General features: G+C 41.0%; 1 protein-coding gene across 1 annotated transcript in view; it reads right to left on the bottom strand.

The window, feature by feature from the left end:
- LOC139108254 (fatty acid synthase-like) overlaps window positions 1-22,006 on the bottom strand; it is a 215,641-nt gene that overhangs the window by 172,138 nt on the left and 21,497 nt on the right. Inside the window, 3 exon segments of the mRNA XM_070666383.1 lie at window positions 10,010-10,303; window positions 10,384-10,802; window positions 18,614-18,845. Of these exon segments, the coding sequence (XP_070522484.1) occupies window positions 10,010-10,303; window positions 10,384-10,802; window positions 18,614-18,845 (945 nt within the window).

Here is a 22,006-nt window from a genome sequence, read left to right as displayed (position 1 = left end):
ATATTAAGATACCCATATTCAATGGAGAAGACTACGGGAATTGGAAGAAAAGAATTATGGCTTTTTTAAAAATGAATAAGTGTGAATTGGCTGCACAAAGATACTGCACTGCATTTGATAAAGAACAAGAGTGGGTTGATTTAAACTTAAAGGCACTTAATTACATTTACAGCTCCATAACGAATAAACAACTGGAATTCGTTAGTGAATGTGAGACAGCGTTTGATATAATCCAAAAATTTGACAAACTTTATCTAAAAGAATCCACTGCACTGCAAATAGTGTACCGTAATCGTTTGGAAAAATTGAAATTAGCAGAATATACTAACACGACTGATTTCTTTAATGATTTTGAAAAGGCTGTCAATGATTTGAAATCTGCTGGAGCTAGTGTAACGGAACAAGAAAAATTAAACTATATGCTGAGAACGCTACCAGAGTCATTAAGTTACATTGGTGACTTAATTGACGTTTTGGATCGAGATCAACAAACAGTTGAGTATCTAAAAGGAAAAATAGCCATGATTGATATAAAAGGAAAAGAAGAAAATCGAGGAAAAATAAAATCAAGTGCCTTCACTACAAATACGGACAGAGGAAGACAATGTTTCCGCTGTGGCAAAGTGGGACATTTTATGAAAAATTGTAATTTCAACAAGGAAGGGATTTAAGGAGAAAATTCTGAATGGATCGGAAACAGAGGCTTTGGACAACAACATCGAGGTGCTTTCCGAAGAGGACGAGGAAGATATTGGCGCGGACAGGGAAGAAACTATCGAGGAGGAAGAACATCTAACTACACCGCCCATGACAATGGTAATGGAGGATACCATCGAGAAATTCAAGAACGTCCGTCTACATCAAGAAAAACTATAGAAGCTCTTCAAAGCGGAGGCTATGCCAGCTTCATGATGAGTATTAACGACAACATACCCGAGGTTAGGGACAATACTGAGATAGTTTGGATAATAGACTCAGGATGCACCGGGCATATTATTAACGATGAAAATTATTTTAGTGAAAGCCAGGAAATCAGCAATCCCGTGGATGTCATGCTAGGCGACGGTAGATCATTAAATGCTTCAAAGATAGGACTGGTAGACATAAACGTAAAAGTATATGACAGAATAGTACATATTAGATTAACGGATGTTCTCTTTGTTAAAGACTTAAATGTAAATCTGATAAGTTTTGCCCGTATAACAGAAAAAAATACAATTATAGCTCAACAGGATACATTGAAAATTTACAAATACACTAATGAATTAATTGCAGTGGCCTATAAACAAGAAAATCTTTATTATTTACCCAGTACTTTAGCAAACACTACTTCACAAATAAATTTAACCCCAAGTTCAAGTAAAATGACAGTAAAAGAAAAATGGCATAAAATTCTTGGCCACATAAATTTCAAATATTTGAATATTTTAAGTAAAAATAAATTACTAAATGATTTCCCTGAAAATTTAGAAACAGAATATATGAAATGTAGAATTTGTATAGAAAATAAAATGCACAATCTTCCGTTTGATAATAATCGCACTAGAGCCACAGAAGTTTTAGAAATAATACATTCAGATGTAAATGGGCCCCATCGGATTCAAGGATATAATGGAGAAAAATATTTTGTAAGCTTCATTGATGACTATAGTAAACTAGCGAAAACATATATTGTAAAATCAAAATCTGAAGTTAATCATTGTTTTGAAGAATATATTAATATGGTAGAAAATAAAACCGGAAAAAGGATTAAAACACTTAGGTGCGATAATGGAAAAGAATACCTAAATCAAGAAATTTATAAATTATGCAGATCAAAAGGGATTATGATGAATCTTTGTCCGTCTTATACACACGAGTTAAATGGAACAGCTGAAAGATTTAATAGAACCATTATGGATATGAGTCGTTGTTTATTAGCTGAAGCAGAATTAAATACGAAATATTGGCCGGAAGCATTATGCACAGCAACATATTTGAAGAATAGAACATTAGCTAATACAATAGAATGTAAAACACCCTTTGAGATATTTTTTGGAAAAAGACCTAGCGCAAAATACTTAAGACCATTCGGAAGTAAAGTATTTGTTAGAATTCCAGAACAGAAACGTACTTCTAAATGGGATAAAAAAGCAGATCCGGGAATTTTAGTAGGATACTCAGATGTAGGATATCGAGTATTAATAAATAATAAAGTAATTGTTACACGACATATAGATATCATAGATGAGGGCGTAAAATGTATTGATTTAAAAGGACAAGTAAATGATACAGAAAATAATAAAGCTGAAGATAACTCGGAAAATTTAATAGATCTTAGCGAATCTATAGAGGATATAGAGTTAGAAAGCCCAAATAAAAGTGATAAGAGTCTAGACGAATCATTTAAAAGTATTGATAGTTCGTGTGATTTATCTCCTGTAATAAGACGATCAAATAGAACTAAGAAACAACCCGAGAGATACGGAGTAAGTGAAACATATAATAATTTAGTATATATTAATTTTATAAATGCGAACAGTCCGACAAATTATTCAGAGGCGATAAATGATAAGGACAGCAGCAAATGGAAAGAAGCAATGGAGCATGAATTAGAATGTTTAAATAAAAACGAAACCTGGAATTTGACTGAGAGACCAAAACAACAAAAGGTTTTAGATGTAAAATGGATATATACACGAAAAGAAAATAATAAATTTAAAGCACGATTAGTAGTTCGGGGATTTCAACAAAGGGAGGTACTTGAAGATATTTATTCACCTGTAGCTAAAACACAGACGTTAAAAATGTTACTTTCCATCTGCTGCCAAAAACAATTATATATAGAACAAATGGATGTTGAAACAGCTTTTCTAAATGGTAAGATAATTTCAGAAGTTTATGTAAACCAACCTGAAGGATATACGGATAATACGAATAGAGTATATAAATTGTATAAATCTTTATATGGTTTGAGAGAAAGCCCCCGAGCTTGGTATGAGTGTTTTAACGATTTTTTATTGACTTTGAATTTCAAAAGAAGCAACTACGATTATTGCATGTATTATTATAATGAAGGAAAAGATCAAATTTATATTTTAATATTTGTTGATGATCTATTAATTTGTGGCAAAAATAAAATGCTAATAGATCAAATTAAAAGAAGTCTAGCTAATAGATTCAGAATGAAAGACATGGGTAAAATAGAAAATTATCTGGGTATAAATATAGTGTTTGATAAGAAGAAACAACTCATGACATTATCACAAACAAAATATATAGAATCACTGGCTGAAAAATATAATCTACAGAATGCAAAACTTTATGATACCCCCATGGAAACAAATCTAAATTTGGAACCTTCAACTCAAATTCAAAGTGAAATAAAATATCGAAATATAATAGGAGAACTTCTGTATATAAGTATAGGCACGCGGCCTGATATCGCATACAGTGTAAACTACTTTAGCAGATTCCAGAGTTGTTATAATGCCACACATTTTAAGTATGCGTTAAGAATTTTAAAATATCTATATAAAACAAAAGATTTAAAATTAACATATAAAAAATCTAATAATAAAGTAATTTTAGATTGTATGGTGGACGCCGACTGGGCAGGAGATTCCACAGATAGAAAATCTACAACTGGTTATGTAATTCGCTTATTTAACAATGTAATATATTGGAAAGCAAGAAAACAAAAAACAGTAACCAAGTCATCAACTTTTGCAGAATATGTGGCTTTATCTGAGGTAGTAACCGAATTATTATTTTTAAAGAATATGTTGAATGAAACTTTAAATGTCCAAATAAATAAGCCTATTACAATTTATGAAGACAACATAAGTACAATAGCTATAGCAAAATATGGAAATATGACTAAAAACTCCAAACATATAGAAGTTCAATATCATTAAGTTCACGAAAATATCGAAAAGGAAATTATTGAAATTGTAAAAATAAATTCAGAAAACAATATTGCGGATCTACTAACGAAAAGTGTTAGTAAAAATACTTTTATAAAACATAGAAATTCATTAAGGCTTTGTATGTAACATTTTAGTATAAAGTTAAGAAGGGGTGTTGAGAAATAACTTTATATTAAAATATGAGACTAAATGAGTGTGCTAAATAGAAATATGATATTAAATAAATAGAACGTGCTCCGGAGTCAATAAGAGTATAATGAACTGTGAGGATAAAAGATATACGTACAAATGATTCATTAGTACGTGCTTGATAGGAATAGTATGCATAGATTGTAAGACAAAGGAATGAGAGGGCCAACGGGCCACGAAATAAACCGGAGCGCTTTAGATGCATTCGAGCAGCCAAACAGTAAAGACCATATGTATCTTTTATATTAATTATATACTTTTACTAACAGTTAAATCTTCCATATTCTTTATTTTATTCATCCAACTCTACAATACCATAAGGCCAGGTTAAGTTATACCTGTAGCCCCATCTACTCATTACTACAGTAAAAAGAAATAGTAATAAGAATAACAGACCTTTGTGGCCCATCCCGCCTATTCTATCCATCTTGTTGATCATGTGCAAAGAAGAAGCATATTTTTTATAAATAAATTGTTATTGCGCAATAACAATGCATTTATAAAAAATATGATTCCTCTCAGCATATGGTATTATAAAATAAAATTAAAAAAAAATAAAAAGTAGTAAACGGGACTCGAACCCGAGCTTGCATTGTCTTCGAATTAGCAAGTCTGAGTATCGAAGGCAATAATCAAACACGGAAGTCGATATCGATCCGCAACAATCGGCCACGAGGTGCTGCTCCGCGGCGGGCCCATACTCAACTATCGTTAGTCTAAATTTCTAACAGGTCTCGTACTTGTTAAAAATGTTAGAAATACTAAGACTTTCTGCACTAAGCTACCAAGCTACTTCAAAAGTAAGTAAAACTTTTCTCTATTTAATGACCTCGAAAATCTTAGAAATCGATTTTTGCAGCTATTTTTGAGAAGTGCATCGAACTACTTTACTAGATTCATGTAGGAACACTAATCTTAAAATCCTGTAAGTTTTAACAAAATTGGCGTTTCACTACTTGAGCCCTTCTTTTGTAAGTTCTATTTGTCCAAAATCAATAGAATACAACTTCAATGATTTCCTTCGCACCATACGTGTATTACATATTGTAACTGCCGAAAGGACAGCACAAAGAAATACGAGTAGGTGAGCGCCAGGAGGACGGCAACCCAGCGAGCACCGAAACGCAACCCGGCATACAGCGATGTATGCGGCGGTAACGCGATTATGCCGGTGATCGCTGCTAGGCGCCACAAATAAACAACTAACAACCCGTAAACAAAAAATGACAAGAACCGGTATAAATAGGGCCAGGATCCACAAAGAAAGCACGAAATAGCAATTTTTGCCTGCTTTTAGAATTTGCTACATGCGCGAACCGTAGCTTTCGCTACTTGTCTGTTAACGACGCACAGTAGCGGTAAAGAAGCTAAAGAAAAGCAGCTGATAGCACGGATGCCGCTCAAGCAACTTCGAAGAGGACAGAAGCAACCGATAACGCTCAAGTGGGTGCCAGCAAGTCCGGACGGAGAGATCGGCACTACACCGAAGAGGGACCAAAACAACAACGTCCCGAGGATCAACGAAGAGATCGTCTTTCCGCCGAGAACACCAGAAATCTTGAAAGACACCGCATCGCCGCATCCCGCTGGGCAACAAGAGGCAAAGGTGAAACACATCGCTGGCTTCATACTTAGACCCTGGGTACTACACCGGATAGAGTTGGAACCACCGAGACTCACGAGACCGCTTAAGTTCTTTCTGCGAAGGCCGTACGATCAACGTGTCTGGAGGGTTACAACACCTAACTGACCGAAGTCTCCACCGGCTTTAATTACAAGTCTAGGAGAGAACGTCGCAACGCAGACGGAGCAGCACATATTGTAGCACGCTCCTACGATGGACGAAAAGGGTGTACAGACAGACCCGTGGGCTACTACATCAGCCTCATCCAAAAACGAAGCTTCGGTGTCCTACCTAGGGGACGAGAATTGGGGACCGATAAAAGTTACCGTAACCGCGCCTCACATGACATACAAAGAATAGAGGCTATAAACTTTTGTAACGGGATCGACCCGACGCCGTAAGGCGCATAATATAATACCAAAAATAATCTTGTATATAGTGTAAATGGAATATAAGGACCTATATTACAGAAGATCTACTGTATTAATTAAGATCCTTTCTGGCGTTCAATCCTTCTGCGCTTAAATACTGCGAAGCGTTAACACATATCACTGTGAGAACAAGAGTGAAACCAGAGAAGATAATAATCCGGAAAAGATCCGATGGCGCTAGTCGAAATTATCGATAAGCTGATTGATTGATTCGATTGGTACTACCACAAGAGTCATCGAAGATCGACCATTTATTTTGAACGCTAATACGTGAATACAAGTTAATTTTAGACTTAACGTATTCTATTCTTTCTATTTGCATACAAATTATTGCTTTATTTACTGTAACGTGGCGGCTTTCGCTGCCTCGCCGCAGCTTCCCGCAGCCGTCACAGAGCGCAGCGGCGCCAGACAGACTGCCGTGGCTAAGAGAGCGAGGGGTCGAAGAAACATCCGAAGGTCCCATTGGTGTGAATTTTTGTTCTCTAATTATCGCATTTTATTTATCACTATCGTATGTCGCGGAATTTCGTAAACCCCTCCCCGAGAGCGGACAATTTGGAGGGCGGACGCACGAAAAAGCGAAAGAAAATAGCCGAGGACAAATTCTTCGAGATGACCGTGAAACAAATTAATCACGGGATGAAAGGTCACTCATCTCGAGAGCATGAAAGATGACCTACAATAGAAAAACCAAGTCACTGGGATTCATCCGCAAGACAGGCAAGGCAAAGGAAGATCCGCGAGCAGCCATTCAAAATCCGCGCTGATTAATTGGTTAGCATTAGGATTTCGTGAGGTCTGCTACGCTCCCGAAAAACTAGTGGCGACTTCGCCCGCGGAAAAGCCGCAAAACTCGTGGGTAAAAATAAGCCGGGCCTCCTGCTGAAATTTGCGCGGTCCTCGCTCTTTTCCGTACTAGGGAGCGGCGATAGCGGATGACCTTCTAAGTGTGGGAGAAGCCGAGAGAGAGAGATGTAGAGAGAGAGAAAGAGAGAGAGAGAGGGGGGGAAAGCCTTCCGCTTCTTGGAAAGGCGGCACCGCGTTCGGACGATACCCGGTTACTTTGAGCGGGCATTTAGGCCCAATAGCTTTTAGTAACTTGCCACGAAGCCAGTAATTACAGTTTGTGTTTGGCCTTCGGCGGGCGTTTGAATTCGGTTAGTCGAGTCTCCGTAGAAAGTCGGCATCGCGAAAAAGTCTATTACTAGTCTACTAGCGTTTGTTACGTCGTCAGGAGGCTTAATGTCCGCGTTCGCATGGAGAGCCCTCGGCAGCGACCGAGATCGGTAGTTAGGGCTCGAGCGATCGACAACGACATGCGACATCTCGTGCGTAATTCTTGCGTTGTTTTGACATTCGGGGACGCACCGGGTGTTGGCGAGGCTTGTGGCCAACGATAGAACAATCAGGTACGGCCTGTAAACCGGGGAAAACCCGGACAAAAATTACATTAAATAATTTGACGCTTGTGCAAAAGAGAATATAATTCTGTCTTCCACGTATCGTTAGGCTGGGCCGTTAGCCTCTCAGTTAATTTCTTTTATTAAATTCTTCTTTAATAAATTGTTGATCTCGTTTGTTTCAAATCTCGTACGTGAGATTATTCTTTCTTTGGTGTCGTTTATTTCTTCTGTTCGTTCGCGATTTCTGTCTGCCTAACTCTGCCTCTCTCCGTTCGGATGAGCTAGCCCCTGCACGTGACGGCCGTTAATTTTTGGTGCTTAGCGATAATTATTTGGTCGCGTTTGGTGTAACAAAATTGACACGGCGAGGCCCGTACTTGGTGCCCACCTCGGTTTTAGCGACAACAGGCCGTTTCGCGTCAGGACACGCCGAAGGATTCAGAACCCCTTTTTTTCGTTATCTTTCGTGGCACAGAAGTGCGTTAACGCAGATCGTGGAATCCGCGTTCCTTTTTGTCCGCGGCTTTCCTTCTTTGCGGAATAAGAAAAGGTGTGACATTACATTAAGTTTAATTATTTATGTGTTTAAAATAATTTTATGTATTATGTAGTATATAATGTAATTATAATATTTGTAAATAAAGTAATAATTTGTACATAAATATCAATAAAAAGAAGTGTCTATAAAACTTGCACACGTGTTTGCAGCGTGATGCTCACAAACTATAGTCGCTGCGCTTCACATCAATTAACCTACAGTCACCGGTACTTAAGGATAAGCTTATATTTTAAATAAATTTTCTTATAAACAGCTACGCATTCGACAAATTTTACCTTTTACCTGAGTACTCTACTAACAGAGTAGTTTATCACAAAAAATGGCCATCAAAACTGGTGACGCTAGGTTTGTGGCCTACCCTTGTTAGTCTTAATTCTTTTTATTTTTTTTATTATTTTTTGTAGATGTAAGCTCAACGGCTAAATCTTTTTCGCTTCTTTGAAACTATCTACTTACAGAATTTGTACGATCTGGAATTCGATAAAATCATTCATGTGACGCTGTGCCATTGGAACACGAAAACGATTGGCAACTCTGTCGTCAAATCTCTAGCTACATTGTTACGCCCATATTAAAGCTTATTGTGCTCGTCTTGAAGTTGACAGTTCACACGTGAGAATCTCGCGAACTTGATCGCTCATTCCTCACCCCTAGGAAACGGAATTATGTGTATTAGCTTTATCTGTTATTTAGTTTCGAGATTTTAACGAAAACGAACATATCACTACGTTTGTATTGTTCTGCTTTTTAAAAAGTTCTTGGTTTTTTGTTAAAATATGTCAAAGTTCTTTCTTGCGGCGTGGAGGCGTCGTGATGCAAAAATGCGCGAAAACCCAGTACCGAGCATTACAATATGTTATAGGATAACGAAAAGAATTGAAACAGTTAACTCTAAAACCAACTTAAAATATAAAATTATTTTTTAGTACTAATTAACTATATTTTATATTCTTTTATTATTTTGTTATTTAATAAATATACTTGCAATTAAATTTTTAATAAATTTTTTATTTGGTGAAATTATATTGGCATAACGCTTTACATGTGGCGAGGGCTTAGGCCCCGCCACTAAAGGGCCGACAACCCTAGACGGCCGACGCCGTCACCGAGGAAGTCCTGGGCGAACACCGACCCAGGCAGCACCGGACGCACCAGGAAAGTTCGTCGGGCGACCACCGGCCCGACGATGGCGCGCGCCGCCGAGGTAAGAGTGGGAGCTTCCCTACTCTCATTTTGGCGGCTATATAAGCCGAGCTCGCGGCAGAGCGAGTATCTTGTTTGATCCGAATCCCGGTGACGATCACATCCTCCAGCTCCTAAAGGCTTCGGGCGCTCCCGTAGCCTCTCGCATACTCTCCGACTCGGGCGCTCCCGAGTCGTCCCCGGGGGCTCCCGGTGAGAGTCTTCCGTTGCCTTAGGCGCTCCCAAGGCAGATTACAACTCAGGTTCCTGGAGACCTCGGGCGTTCCCGAGGCTCCACCACCGAGGCGACCGGACACCGCCGGCGCCCCCGGCTAGTCCGGGCCACCGAGATCCCCTCCAGATCCCGTCCAGGCTTTAGGATCTGTCGTGCGGCACGCTGCCGACGACACCGCCGCGGTCGGGCGCTCCTGACCGCTGCTCCTCGGGCCAGCCCGAGTAACTTCGGTCTCTCCGACGGGCGCTCCCGTCGGCCTAGGCCGCAACTAAAAGCCCGAACTATCGTGCTCTATCGAAGCCTGGCTCCAGCGAGCCTCAATCCGACAAGACCAACGCGACACCAAGAGTCACTACCGTTACATACATTTTATTGTCTCTTTTGTATGAATACTTTTACTGCACTTATGGTAATAAAAAGTGATATAAATAAAGTTACACTTAAAGTAATAAAAAACAAAACAATATTTACTTACGTCATTTAAAATTATTTTTACTCCTTCTTCTGTACGTCCAGATACTGCTACAAGCCTAAGTAAGTCATCATTCGGAGCTCCATTATTAATTTTTTTTTTAAGATTTGATTGTAATAATATGTGACTATTACCACCTCCAAATCCAAAAGAATTAACACAAATATAACCACCATCCCATTGTGTCGGTTCAGTAACAATTTTTATTCTTCCTTCAATAATAGCAGTCAACTGTTCTCGTGGACGTTTATAATGTATAGTAGGTGCAATTATACCAGTTTCCATAGCTAATATAACCTATAAAAATTTGTATATTTTTTGCAATAATGTACAATATTAAGTACTATTACTGTTAATTAATTTTATGTCATATATACTTTTGCAATTTGACAAAAACCACTGGCGGCTTCAGAATGTCCAAGATTTGACTTTACTGATCCAATCATTAAAGGAGTGTTTCTCTTAGAACATAAAGCTTGATCAATGGCCATGACTTCTACAGGATCACCAGCAATAGTACCAGTCGTATGAGCTTCCATATATGATAACTCATTAGGTGAAATATCACATTGCTCATAAAAATCTTTTAACAATATTTTTTGCTTTTCAACCGATGGAAAAGTAATACCTTCTTTTTTAAAACCATCACAATTTGTTTTACCGAATACAAAAGTTGCATATACTCTTCTTGCATTTTTAATTTTTTGTAGATATATTACTGCAATAGTATCGCTACGCATATACCCGCTACCTTCCTCATCAAATGGTTTGCAATAACCATCAGCAGATAAAACACCTAAAAAAATTTATTATTAATAATAAATTTAATTATCTAAATTTTGATTTATAAATAAAGATAAAGAAAAGATAAAGATAAAAAATGCATGCGTTTTATTGCACCACTAATGGACGCACCAAATCAGTTTTTAAAAACCGTCGGGAAAGTCAAGCCGAGAAATGTAATAAAACAAAAGACAAAACGTACTATTTCTAGGTAAAATATATCTCAATCTGTTCAAGAATAAGCATTTAAAGTGAGTGATCGATTCATGTTTTTCTGTGTGGCAGCACCGATCAGATAAATTTATCAGCTTATCGGTAGTTTCGACTGGTGATGTCGAATCTTTTTCAGATCATTATGATTTCCAATCCTAATTTTGTTTTCGCGATGATAAGCGATACGCTGGTGGTGCGAAAAAAATCATTGGAGTTGTATCTTGCTGGTTACCAGGCGAATCAATCTCATATAACATTCACATTTTTATTGACCAAACTCATTGAAGATCATACAAACTGAAGCAAACACGCAAGTTTACTCAATTTCGTCTACTTAATTTTGTAACGGTGCACCCGACGATGGCACCGTTCCGGCCATGTCATCGACTAACCGCCGGACATACCACCGTTCGGCGAGGACCCGGGGCGCGGTGCGTCCCGAACATTTTTTAAGACTCTGACACACGCGGCGTACCACGGCAGCATATTTGCTACTGTTTCGCGACTAAGTCCACGCGCGGACTTAGCTGAATTATTCCGAGCGTCGCCAAACGCGCCGTCGACGTCGACGCTCATCGTTTCCGATCGCGCTGCTTCCCGGGGCCTCGGCGCCACGAGTAGGAAGTACGTCACGCACTCCGCTGAGCCCCGAACGCCCGGCATCATCCCTTTTCTGTATAAAAAGGCGATGTCGGAACTCAACGGGACCGTTTTTATCTGTTCGCTTTCGAGCGAGCACAAACCGATCCTTCCTTAGAGAACACAATCCACGGGGTAAAGCGCACTTTGTCTCGGCCAGGAACTCCTGGCGCTCTTAGAATCCGACCAGTCCAAGTTTGACCGTTCGCACGAATCGCACGTGGAGTGAAGCGCACTCCGCCTCTTTCGAGGACTCTCGATCCGATTTCGACGACACGGACCAAACCGGACACCGACATCCTTTCGCACCGTCGTGATCCTCGGGGTGGAGTGTTCTCCGCCTTGGCCGAGTACTCTCGGCTAGCGACAACTGGCAAGGTGCATCTACAGTCCTAATACGCACAACACGCCGCGATCAAACTATCGCATTAATAATTGTTAGCCACGTCGGCGTATAGTACCGCCGGTCAGCACCTACCAAACCGCAATCCGTCATACACGTCATAATTATACGGGCACGCCTATTGTCACGCGAACCATGCCCGCCGATCGACGCCCGCGTCCCGCGTACCACCGGTCCTCCCGGAAAGGATCTTCCATCGATCCACGATCGCCGCGCCTACTGATACTCGACACACCACATTTTAATCTGCGCGGATAATCGCGACCATTCGTAAACTCTGTTATTGCGCACGCGTCTTATTAATTTATTTTATTAAATTGTATCGACGGTGTTTCACTAAACGTGCGTCTAAGTTATTTGTAATAAACTTTATTATTTTCTTGTTAATACTCGTTTCGGTGCATTCTATGGACCTACACTAAATCGAATCCTGTATCCCGACGAGCGCCCCGGGTATTTGCTACCAGCCTGACATTCGGTTGCGCGAAGTGGACAGGTCGTTTCAATTTGTTCGCTCATCCGTGTGACCGTGACCATGGCCGTGCCACTTAAAATTAAGAAAGTTTGTATGAAATGCTAGAAACAATTGCAACGTCGAACGGGTTCTACACGCAGTAAAACAAAATCCGGAAGCAAGCATTCGAAATATTACTCGACAGAAAGAGTTAACGTATTCGTCCGCTCAATGAACTTTAAAAGAAGAAAAGCTGCACGCTTATCATTTTACATTCGTGCGGTACTTGCAGCAAAAAGATTTTCTAGAAAGAAAAACATTTTGCCAAGATTTTTTGCAAAGAGCAGAACAAGATCCAGCATTTCCTTCTAATGTAATATTTAGTGAATTGCTATTTAAACGAGAAAAAGTTTTCAATTTGCATAATTTGCATGTGTAGGACAGCGAAAACCCACATGCAAAACGCTTAAGAAGTTTTCAAGTACGCTGGTAGTTAAATATTGTACTTGGACTGGTGTTATGAGTACCAAAATAAAGGGCTTAGCTATTGTACTTGCAATATTGAGGGGCCTGACACGTTTGGAGTTTTTGCAAAAAAATTTAACAGAATTTTTAGAAGAAGTTTCCCTAGTAAACAAAAATAAAATAATTTTAAACAGGATGGTGCAAGTCCTTATAATGCAATGTGCCAAAATTCACAAATCAATATACAGGGTGTCCCGCAAAATGCGGAAAATCTCTCGGGTGTAGGTAAATATTAGGAATATATTTTGAAAAGTTTGGTACCAATTTATCAAATTCGCGATCTTAACATTTATACGAATTTTTATAACAAAGTGAATAAGAGCGCGGTCTCTTAGAAGCGGTCCACACTTAATAGCATTGACTCTGCCCCAGCTTATCGATTGGCTGATCTCTCTTTCGGCGGGTTTAGTGAAGGTAGGAGACACGGATGGGGGGGAAGGAGGGATCGGACAATCGCTAAACGACGAAAAAGCTGGGGCAGAGTCAATGCTATTAGGCGTGGATCGCTTCTAAGAGCGCTCTCTTATTCGCTCGGTTATAAAAATTCATATAAATGTTAAGATCGCGAAGTCAACAAATTGGTGCTAAACTTTTCTAAATATATTCTTAATGTCTACCTACATCCGAGAGATTTTTCGCATTTTGCGGGACACCCTGTATACACATAAACTAAAATTTTGATTTTTCTTTACTTCGGAGATGAAACCCACGACTCCAACAAATAATAATATAAGGACGAAATCGGCGTCTACAAAATAATTATTAAACTGTAAGATTTACAGTTGCAAAAAAAATATTGCACGGAGGCTACAAAAAAGAGTAATTGAACTTAATGATTATCCCATCAGAAGAGAAAATAACAAGATTATTGCTCGGTGATTACAAAAGAAAATAAAACCAAAAAGTAAATTTACGAAAAAAAATCGCTTGCTTCTACTAACTAAAAATCAAAACTGATTAATAACGACTCAATCGTGCTCAAAATTTAATATTTGATATACAGCATGTCCCAGGCCAACGTCACTTTTTTAAAATGGTAGATAGGATTCGTCGAAATGAGACAAAAAGTCCTTTGTTATTTTTCAAAATTCGCAACCGTTACCGAAGTATCAATTAAAATGTAATCACGTGCGAGCGACAAGGAAGCGCAGACTGAGCGAGCGCGCGATAGACGGCGACAAGTATCGTTTAAAGAGAATGGGCGGAACTAGCGCGTAGCGAGCGAGACAAAGAGACAACGCGCGTTGATGTTTTATTTCGCTCGCGTGTCTTCGCATCGTCTCGCTCGCGCGTTGTCTCCTTGTCTTGCTCGCTACGCGCTAGTTCCGCCCATTCTCTTTAAGCGATACTCGCCGCCGTCTATCGCGCGCTCGCTCAGTCTGCGCTTCCTTGTCGCTCGCACACGTTTACATTTTAATTGATATCTCGTTAACGGTTGCAAATTTTGAAAAAAGATATAAGACTTTTTATCTTATTTCAACGAGTTCTATCCACCATTAAGAAAAATGACGTTGGGCTGGGACACCCTGTATACAGGGTGTCCCGCACCATGTGTCAATGCTTCTAGGGATAAGTAGATATCGGGAATACAAATTAAAAACTTCAGTGCCATTTTGCAAAATTCTCAATGGTTATTGAGAAAAAAATTAATTTGTCTAGCGCAAAAGCGACAAGGAAGCCACGCGTGAGTGACGCGACAGGCGACGGCGCCATTCCTAGCCATTCGCTTGTTGCGCTCACTCGTCCACACCTTTCTTGTCGCTTTTGCGCTAGACAAATTAATTTTTTTCTCAATAACTATTGAGAATTTTACAAAATGGCACTGGAATTTTTAATTTGTATTCCCAATATTTACTTATCCCTAGAAGCATTGACACATGGTGCGGGACACCTGTATATCGCATGGAATGTGTCCCGATCACCGACCGAAAATTTACCAATTCTAAAGAACCAAAAAATGTAAGCTATATCTACAAGGGAAAATTCCGTTCTCCGCGCAATAACACCAACGGCACTAGCCGACGATATGTACAAATCACGTGATGCTCACACACACTCTAATATTAACGGCAACGGGCCAACGCAATGTTCAGTCACGTGATGCTCACGTGACGTCTTCAAGTCCACCGGCGGCGAAGTTTCCCTACGTTGAAAAGGATTACTTGGTGATAACCTTCGCCGTCGTGCAAAAATCCGAGATCTCGAACTTCGTACGTTTGCATAAGAAGTCCTTTTGTTGGTTCTCTTCCCCGTTGTTACAGGAACACGGCACGCCGGTAGATTCCGCGGCCCGTGATGGTCGAGCTGGCTCGTTCTTACGCTCCTTGGGCCCGATTCTTAATTCTGTACTTAAAACTGCGGAAGAGAATTTGATTAGCCTGAGGGCCTCCGCGGAGCGAGGACTCAGTTATTCCCGCCGCGGGGCACATGTACGTCTCCCCATAACCCCGCCGACCTACCGGTACGTTAATACATTCGCCGACGTTCTTTCTGATCCGCACGCCGTGGCTTGTCCTGCCGTCTGTTGTCGTCCAGCCACGACCGTCCTTGCCGTCGCCTCGGTAGTATAGCGGCGTACACCAAACACTTTGTTACCCATCCGTCACTGTGGACAGCAAAATCCCGAGAGAGCACATGTCGACTTGTGTTTCTCCCGAGCACCATCCTAGATCACACCTGCGCCGACGCGAGAAATCGTCGGTAATACATTTGGGTTTTACAGCGTCCCTAATTGGTAATTTGATACCCGATGGTCGGTAACCGAAATCGCGGATTTTCCCTCGTTACAGCAAGAGTTGTCGCGGATGGGTCGGTATGGACCGATACGTTAACCTCAACGATCGCTTTATCTAACTCCGTTAGATTTTTTATGGGGTCATTGTAAAAGTAACGTTCACAAAGAATTTCCAGAAACTCATGAGGAATTACATGAGAAATTGCATTATGCAATTTGGAGCATCGATAAAGAAATGCTGGAAAGGATGCAAGAAAATTTGTTAAGACAAATAAAATCGGGCATCACGATGGACGACGGGCATTTTGAGCACTTTGTATAAAAAAAAAAATTTACAATTTTCAGGGCAATCAAATAATTCGCCCTTTTAAGGGTGTTCAAGATTTGAAGCTAGTAATTAATTATTTCACCGCCGCGGGGGCAGCACCTCGTGGCTGATCACCGGTGACGGATCGATATCGATCTGTCGTTCGATAATCGCCTCCGATTCTCGAAGGCGTTGCCGGCTCGAGGCTTATCAGTGTTCACTCAGCCATGCCAAGCATCACCTCGTGTGCAACAACGTGCAGTGTGCTTCTCTCACAATTCTTACTTATCGTGCTACTCATCGTTCAACTCATCGCCTTGTCTCCAGTACAACTCATCCAGATCATCTTCGCCGTGTGCAACACGCCAAGAATCTTCTGGAAGACATCACCCTGCAGCACGAGGCGTGTTGAATTTCGTGCTCAGTAGCTCATCACATCTTGCAGCGTGTGAACTCACGATTAATATAATTGTGACTCATTGTTTAAACTCAGTACGAGCTCTCAAGAACATTTAAACAGACAGATATCAATTTAAAGACTAATTCAAGCGTGAAACTCATTTATAGATTCTGTGCGGATCTCATCTACCGGCCACGTACTCAACGCGTGTCTCCGCGTAACTCGCATATTCGAAAAACTTACATCCGCCTTTTCGCGTTAAATAAACCGGCCACGACCGCGTAACATCCCCGCGGCGTTAATTGTCAAATCTCATTTTGTAATACTCATTTTTATACATTTAGAACTCATTTTTTATACAAAGGAAAACAACAGAATTTATTGAAGGAACACCTTTTTTGATCGCTCTTTTTCGACAATTATCTCTTTCGCGCATTATTTTTCAATAATTATTTTAATTAAAACGTTCAGATTTTCAGACGAGCAGAAATAATTCTAGACGCGTCCTAACAAAGTCAAAACGTGTACGCACAAGTCCGGTTGCAACTACGCGATAAGATCTCGAATAGCCGATCGTTCGTGACAGTGTTATGAACTATAATGTAGCGGTTTTCCCTGCCTCGTATCAGCTCACCGCGGCCGTCACAGGGCGCAACGGCACCCGCCGGAGCGCCGTAGTTAAAGAGCGAAGGGTTGAGGGAATCTCCGTAGGTTCATATCATATTGTAAAATTTGTTTAATTGTCGCGAGATTTTTTATTTTTGTTATTACCGTATGTAATTGAGCCATGCGAAGGCTACTCACCGAGGCGAATGAATCGATAACGTGGAACCGGGGAAAGAATGAAGTAAAGAGAAGCGCCAACGGACGAACTGTCCAGAAGACGACGGAATCAGAGGGTGTCCGGGATGAGAAGCCACCCATCCGAAAGCACTGGAGACGACAGGAACTAAGAAACCGCCCCGCACGGGCAAGCCCCGTCGTCCATATTCGGCAGTCTCAAAACAAGCTTGGAAAAAAATTCGTGATCGGCGTCTGAAATCTGCGCTGATCAACATGTTATCGATAAGGCCCCACGTGAGCAGTTGCGCCCAAAAAAAACTAGCCTCAAAATTGCGCGCGATAAATTCGCGAGACCTCTTATGAGTGGGTGTAAGCCTTCTACCGAAATCGTTCACGGTCCTCGCTCCTATCTGTGTTAGCGTGCGATTGAAGCAGACGACGGCCGTAATGAGCGATTTATTGAGCGAGCAAGCGAGCGAGAAAGTAAAAGCAAGATTAGGGGGGGGAGAGAGAGAGAGAGAGAGAGAGAGAGAGAGAGAGAGAGAGAGAGAGAGAGAGAGAGAGAGAGAGAGGGGGGTCGCTTGGCGACGATAATATGATTGTAGTCTTTTGCTTCGTGGGAAGACGGTCCCATGTTCGGACGATACTCGGCCACATTGAACTAGCACCCGGGCCCGGTAGCTTTGGTGTGATTCGTCACTATGCGAATCATTAAAGTTGGTGCGTGGCTTTGAACGAGCGTTCGGATTCGGCCGAGATCCGTGGGAAATCGACGATAATTTCCCAATATTTTGTGTTTACTATCGCGTTCGTACGATACTTCTTGTCCCCGATCGCGTTGAGAGCCCTCGGCAGCGTCCAAGGTCAGCGTCTAGAATTTGCGTCGTTAGTGACTTTGGGCGACATTTCGCGTTCAATTCTTTGTTATTTTGTTGCGCGCGGACGTGCTGTTTGTTCAGGAGACGCGTGACCGGCGCCAAATTATTCAGGAACGACTCGCAAATAAAGAAAAGCCCCATTACATATTTATCTGTACGCGTAACTTTGACACTAAAAGCCTTTATTAATAAAAACATAATCAGTTGCTTCTGTTGTGACAAACCCGACTGTGTCTAATATAAATAATTCGGAACAGTAAACTATATTATTGAATAATTTTACAACAAGAACAATCAGCTAAACCATTATTGAGATCTCGTAATCTCATATGTCCTGATCTTGGCTACTCGCGTAAGTTATACGCAGTAGTTCTTTTCGTACACTTGACTTGAAACACTACCGCGTTCGATGATCCGTAATCTTATATATCTTTAAAATAAATATCAAAACTGTCAAGCGTGCAATATAATAATTTAAATGTACATACCTAAATGATAAAACTGGAATTGTACAAAAGGATGAAAGCATAAACTGCCGGATGCAATAATGGCTGCATCGCAATCTCCAGATTTAATCATTTCGTAAGCTTTAACTATTGCATAGTTACTTGAACTGCATGCAGTATCAACATTAAATGATGGTCCAGTAACGCCAAGCCAGTGAGAAATTCTGTTTGCCATGACAGAAATATTGCACCCAATGAAAGATGGTCCTGCCAACTAATTATTTCAATGTTAAAACGTCTTGTTTTCATAATTCTTAAGATTTGTTACGTAACTCTTAATATTTTATGAAACAAAAACAGATTATTATATTACGCGACACAGTAGTGTGTAATTTAAATTATTACTGTATTAAGTTTTTATTTACATTTTACATATGTTATGTCTCTAACTCCACATCTCTTTTTTCCGACGCATAGTTGATAAATTTGTAACGATGCCCCCGGGAAAAGCATCGTTCCCGGAGAAGAACCGCCGGAGGCCGAGACGACCATCCTCTCGGACAGGAAGGGGAGCGCGGGGACTCCCGAAGAAACCGATCATCGGCGCAATAATTGTACAGGTGTCGAGTACGCGTAAAGTCCCGCGGAACGGACTTACACGAGCGGCCCCGAGCTCGTCCAAACGAACACGCCGCGTACGGTACCGCGGAATACCGCGGCAGGCGCCACGTACCAGGATACCCCGGGCCGTTGCCTTTTCTAGATAAAAAGGCGAATTCGGAAAAGTCGCGAACCGTTCTCGTTCCGTTCGCCTCACAGCGAACATCCGGACCGACCGACTACTAGTGCAAGCAGAACAACGGGATGGAGCGAACTCCGCCTCGATCAGGCACTCCTGACGCTTGCCCGTATAGAAGTCTTCCTAAAGCCAAAAGCGATTTTCGATTCGTAAGATCGGCTCGTGGGGTGAAGCGCACTTCGCCTCCTTCGAGTGATCTCAATCCCGGATCTACGGTCAGTTTGCCAAGGCGCATCTCCTTTCGCACCGTTGCACAAACCCGGGGTGGAGAGCTCTCTGCCTCGGCCGAGCACTCTCGGCTACTGCAACACCGGACAGGTGCTCCGTCCTCCACTACATCCGAAAACCGCATTCGCGTCGCGATCTACGAATTATTTCGACTACCGCGTCCTGCGCCGCGTGCACCGATCAGGCCCCGCCCAGGCCCGCGCCGACGGGGAATATTCGCGCCGCTAGCCCCGCGATCCGTTAGGGCGTTATCTAGGCGGTTGCCGAAAAACTTGTAACGGCCCGCCCGCCAAAGATCCGCGTATCGATCACCGCCGTACCAATCCGGCGCATACACGCTCCAATTACCGCGTTACCGCAAGCGTTCTCCTATATGATTGTTCTTTCCGACGACGTCTCAACCACGCGTTCGTCACATTTGTCTTTATTGTGAATTGTTCTTTAAATTATTTAATTGAATAAACAATCAGTTAATTGTTTATCCAAGTCTTGTGTATTTACGGACCTACTTATTCTCTCGCGAATCCTGTCCGCCCGGCAAGCACATCCGGACAATCCTGCTGGCCCGATATTCGCGGCCCAAGAATTACGGTCGTTTCACATTAGATAAGGAAGAGTAAACCATATCTCATTGAAATACGAAAGCAGGACTTCTAACCTTCTAGAAGACATTTTTACAACTGGAAATATCCGCTATTATCAGACGCATAAAAAAAATACCATATAACAAATTGTAAAACGGGTGCCAACGAAAACTAGACAATAGGAAACTTGTCAGGACATGGCCAAAAACGGTTTACACGACCAAAAAAATCGAACTTAGAGGCCCAAGAAATATTTCAGTGTTATTGAAACATCTGACAATAGGTAAAAGGATTTAAGAAGAAAAATAACTTTCTAACTTGTAATTGCGCCGAGGATTATATGCCTTAGAAAAACCAAGGGCTCGAATGCCCCGCAATTACGAGAATATGACATACAGATGAAAGCTATAAAAGTCAGGTAATAGAATGTGACCTTTCGATAATAAAACGTTTTCTAACCATTTTTTCTCAATTTGTTAATAATATTCTAGAAGGTTCAGAAAGTCTGGGCCCTTGAGGGCGGAGTTTCTTATAAACATTTAATCTTAAACCAATGGATATCAGAAACTCCTTACCAAAATTTAGAAACTAAGAGCAAAACTTAGAAAATTTAAAACATAGAGGAAAATTGGGCATATGCCCAATTATTGCGGAAAAGGAAACGTGGAGGAACAAGTTCGACAAATATAAAATCTGATTTTCTGAAAATTATAAAATCTGAGCTTATAAAATCTCGTGTTTTGGCGGAACACGCTCTCTTGCTTTTCAGATTCCGAGGCGAAAAAGTGTTAGCCAGTGCCACTAAGTGTTCAAGATAGTTTGACTGTAAAAGGCTCAAGAGAATATTTAAAAGTAAGTCTCAACTCCAACTATTAAATTTTTCTTTTGATTCCACACACGTTAAATTCATTTAAATGCATTTTTATAACTCCGAGAACAGTGAGAGTGTGGCGTGAGTATCAAAGATTTCGGAACCTCATTAAAGTCCTCTAAATTTTGCGTTAAATTATTTCTCGTAGTTAATGTTACCGAGCAAATGGCTGCAATAAGCTGCTGAGAAATTGGCGATTATCGATGGCTTATGTTTCGAGTGACGTTCCATGAGTTCTTTGAGCTGTAAGCATCTTTTGATGGGCGGATACAGAGATCTGAAACAATGAGCACAACAAGTCCCTCTCGAATATCTATTTTACTAACATAAATAATTTATTCAATCAAATTTCAATGAAACCTTTTAGTGAAATCAAGAAACAAGAATACCCTAAAGGAAATTCGGGTGCGAAGGAACAAGTAGATAAAGAACCTGCGGGAATTACTAAGAAGATTCTTCGTCCCGTTTTTATTCGCGGCGACGCCAAGGGAGGAAATCTTCCGGAAACCGTCTTGAGAAGAAGAGAGATCGTGGTCTCCGCGTCCGGGTGCTCCTTCTGCATCTCCTGTGCATGGAGATCCGGAGTCGCTTTATTTATACGAAACATTTAACCAACGACCTCCGTCGCTGGATCTTTTCGATCGATTTACGGAGCCCGGATCAGAACAATTCTACCCCACTTCTCCTTCTTTTATGCCGGATTCATCCATTGTCTCTGATTCTCGCTTTTTTGTAGACAAATTTCTGGCCTGTTCCTTTCCTCGTTCTCCATCTCCTCGTTCTTCTGCCGAACCCGAGGAAGTTGGATCTTTGACTGAGGATGACTCGATTTCTCTGCCAGATCTAAACTTCCCGGATCCTAAACCGTTTCCCGTCCCGAGTATTGAGTTTCTCGAAGAGGAAGAGGAATCAAGAGAGATCTCAGATCTTTTCTTCAAACTCCTGCGGAGGAT

The sequence above is a fragment of the Cardiocondyla obscurior genome, linkage group LG14, assembly GCF_019399895.1.
Source record: "Cardiocondyla obscurior isolate alpha-2009 linkage group LG14, Cobs3.1, whole genome shotgun sequence".
Classification (NCBI taxonomy): domain Eukaryota; kingdom Metazoa; phylum Arthropoda; class Insecta; order Hymenoptera; family Formicidae; genus Cardiocondyla; species Cardiocondyla obscurior.
The sequence above is the reverse complement of the archived record's forward strand: the minus strand, read 5'-3'. Positions and strand labels throughout refer to the sequence as shown.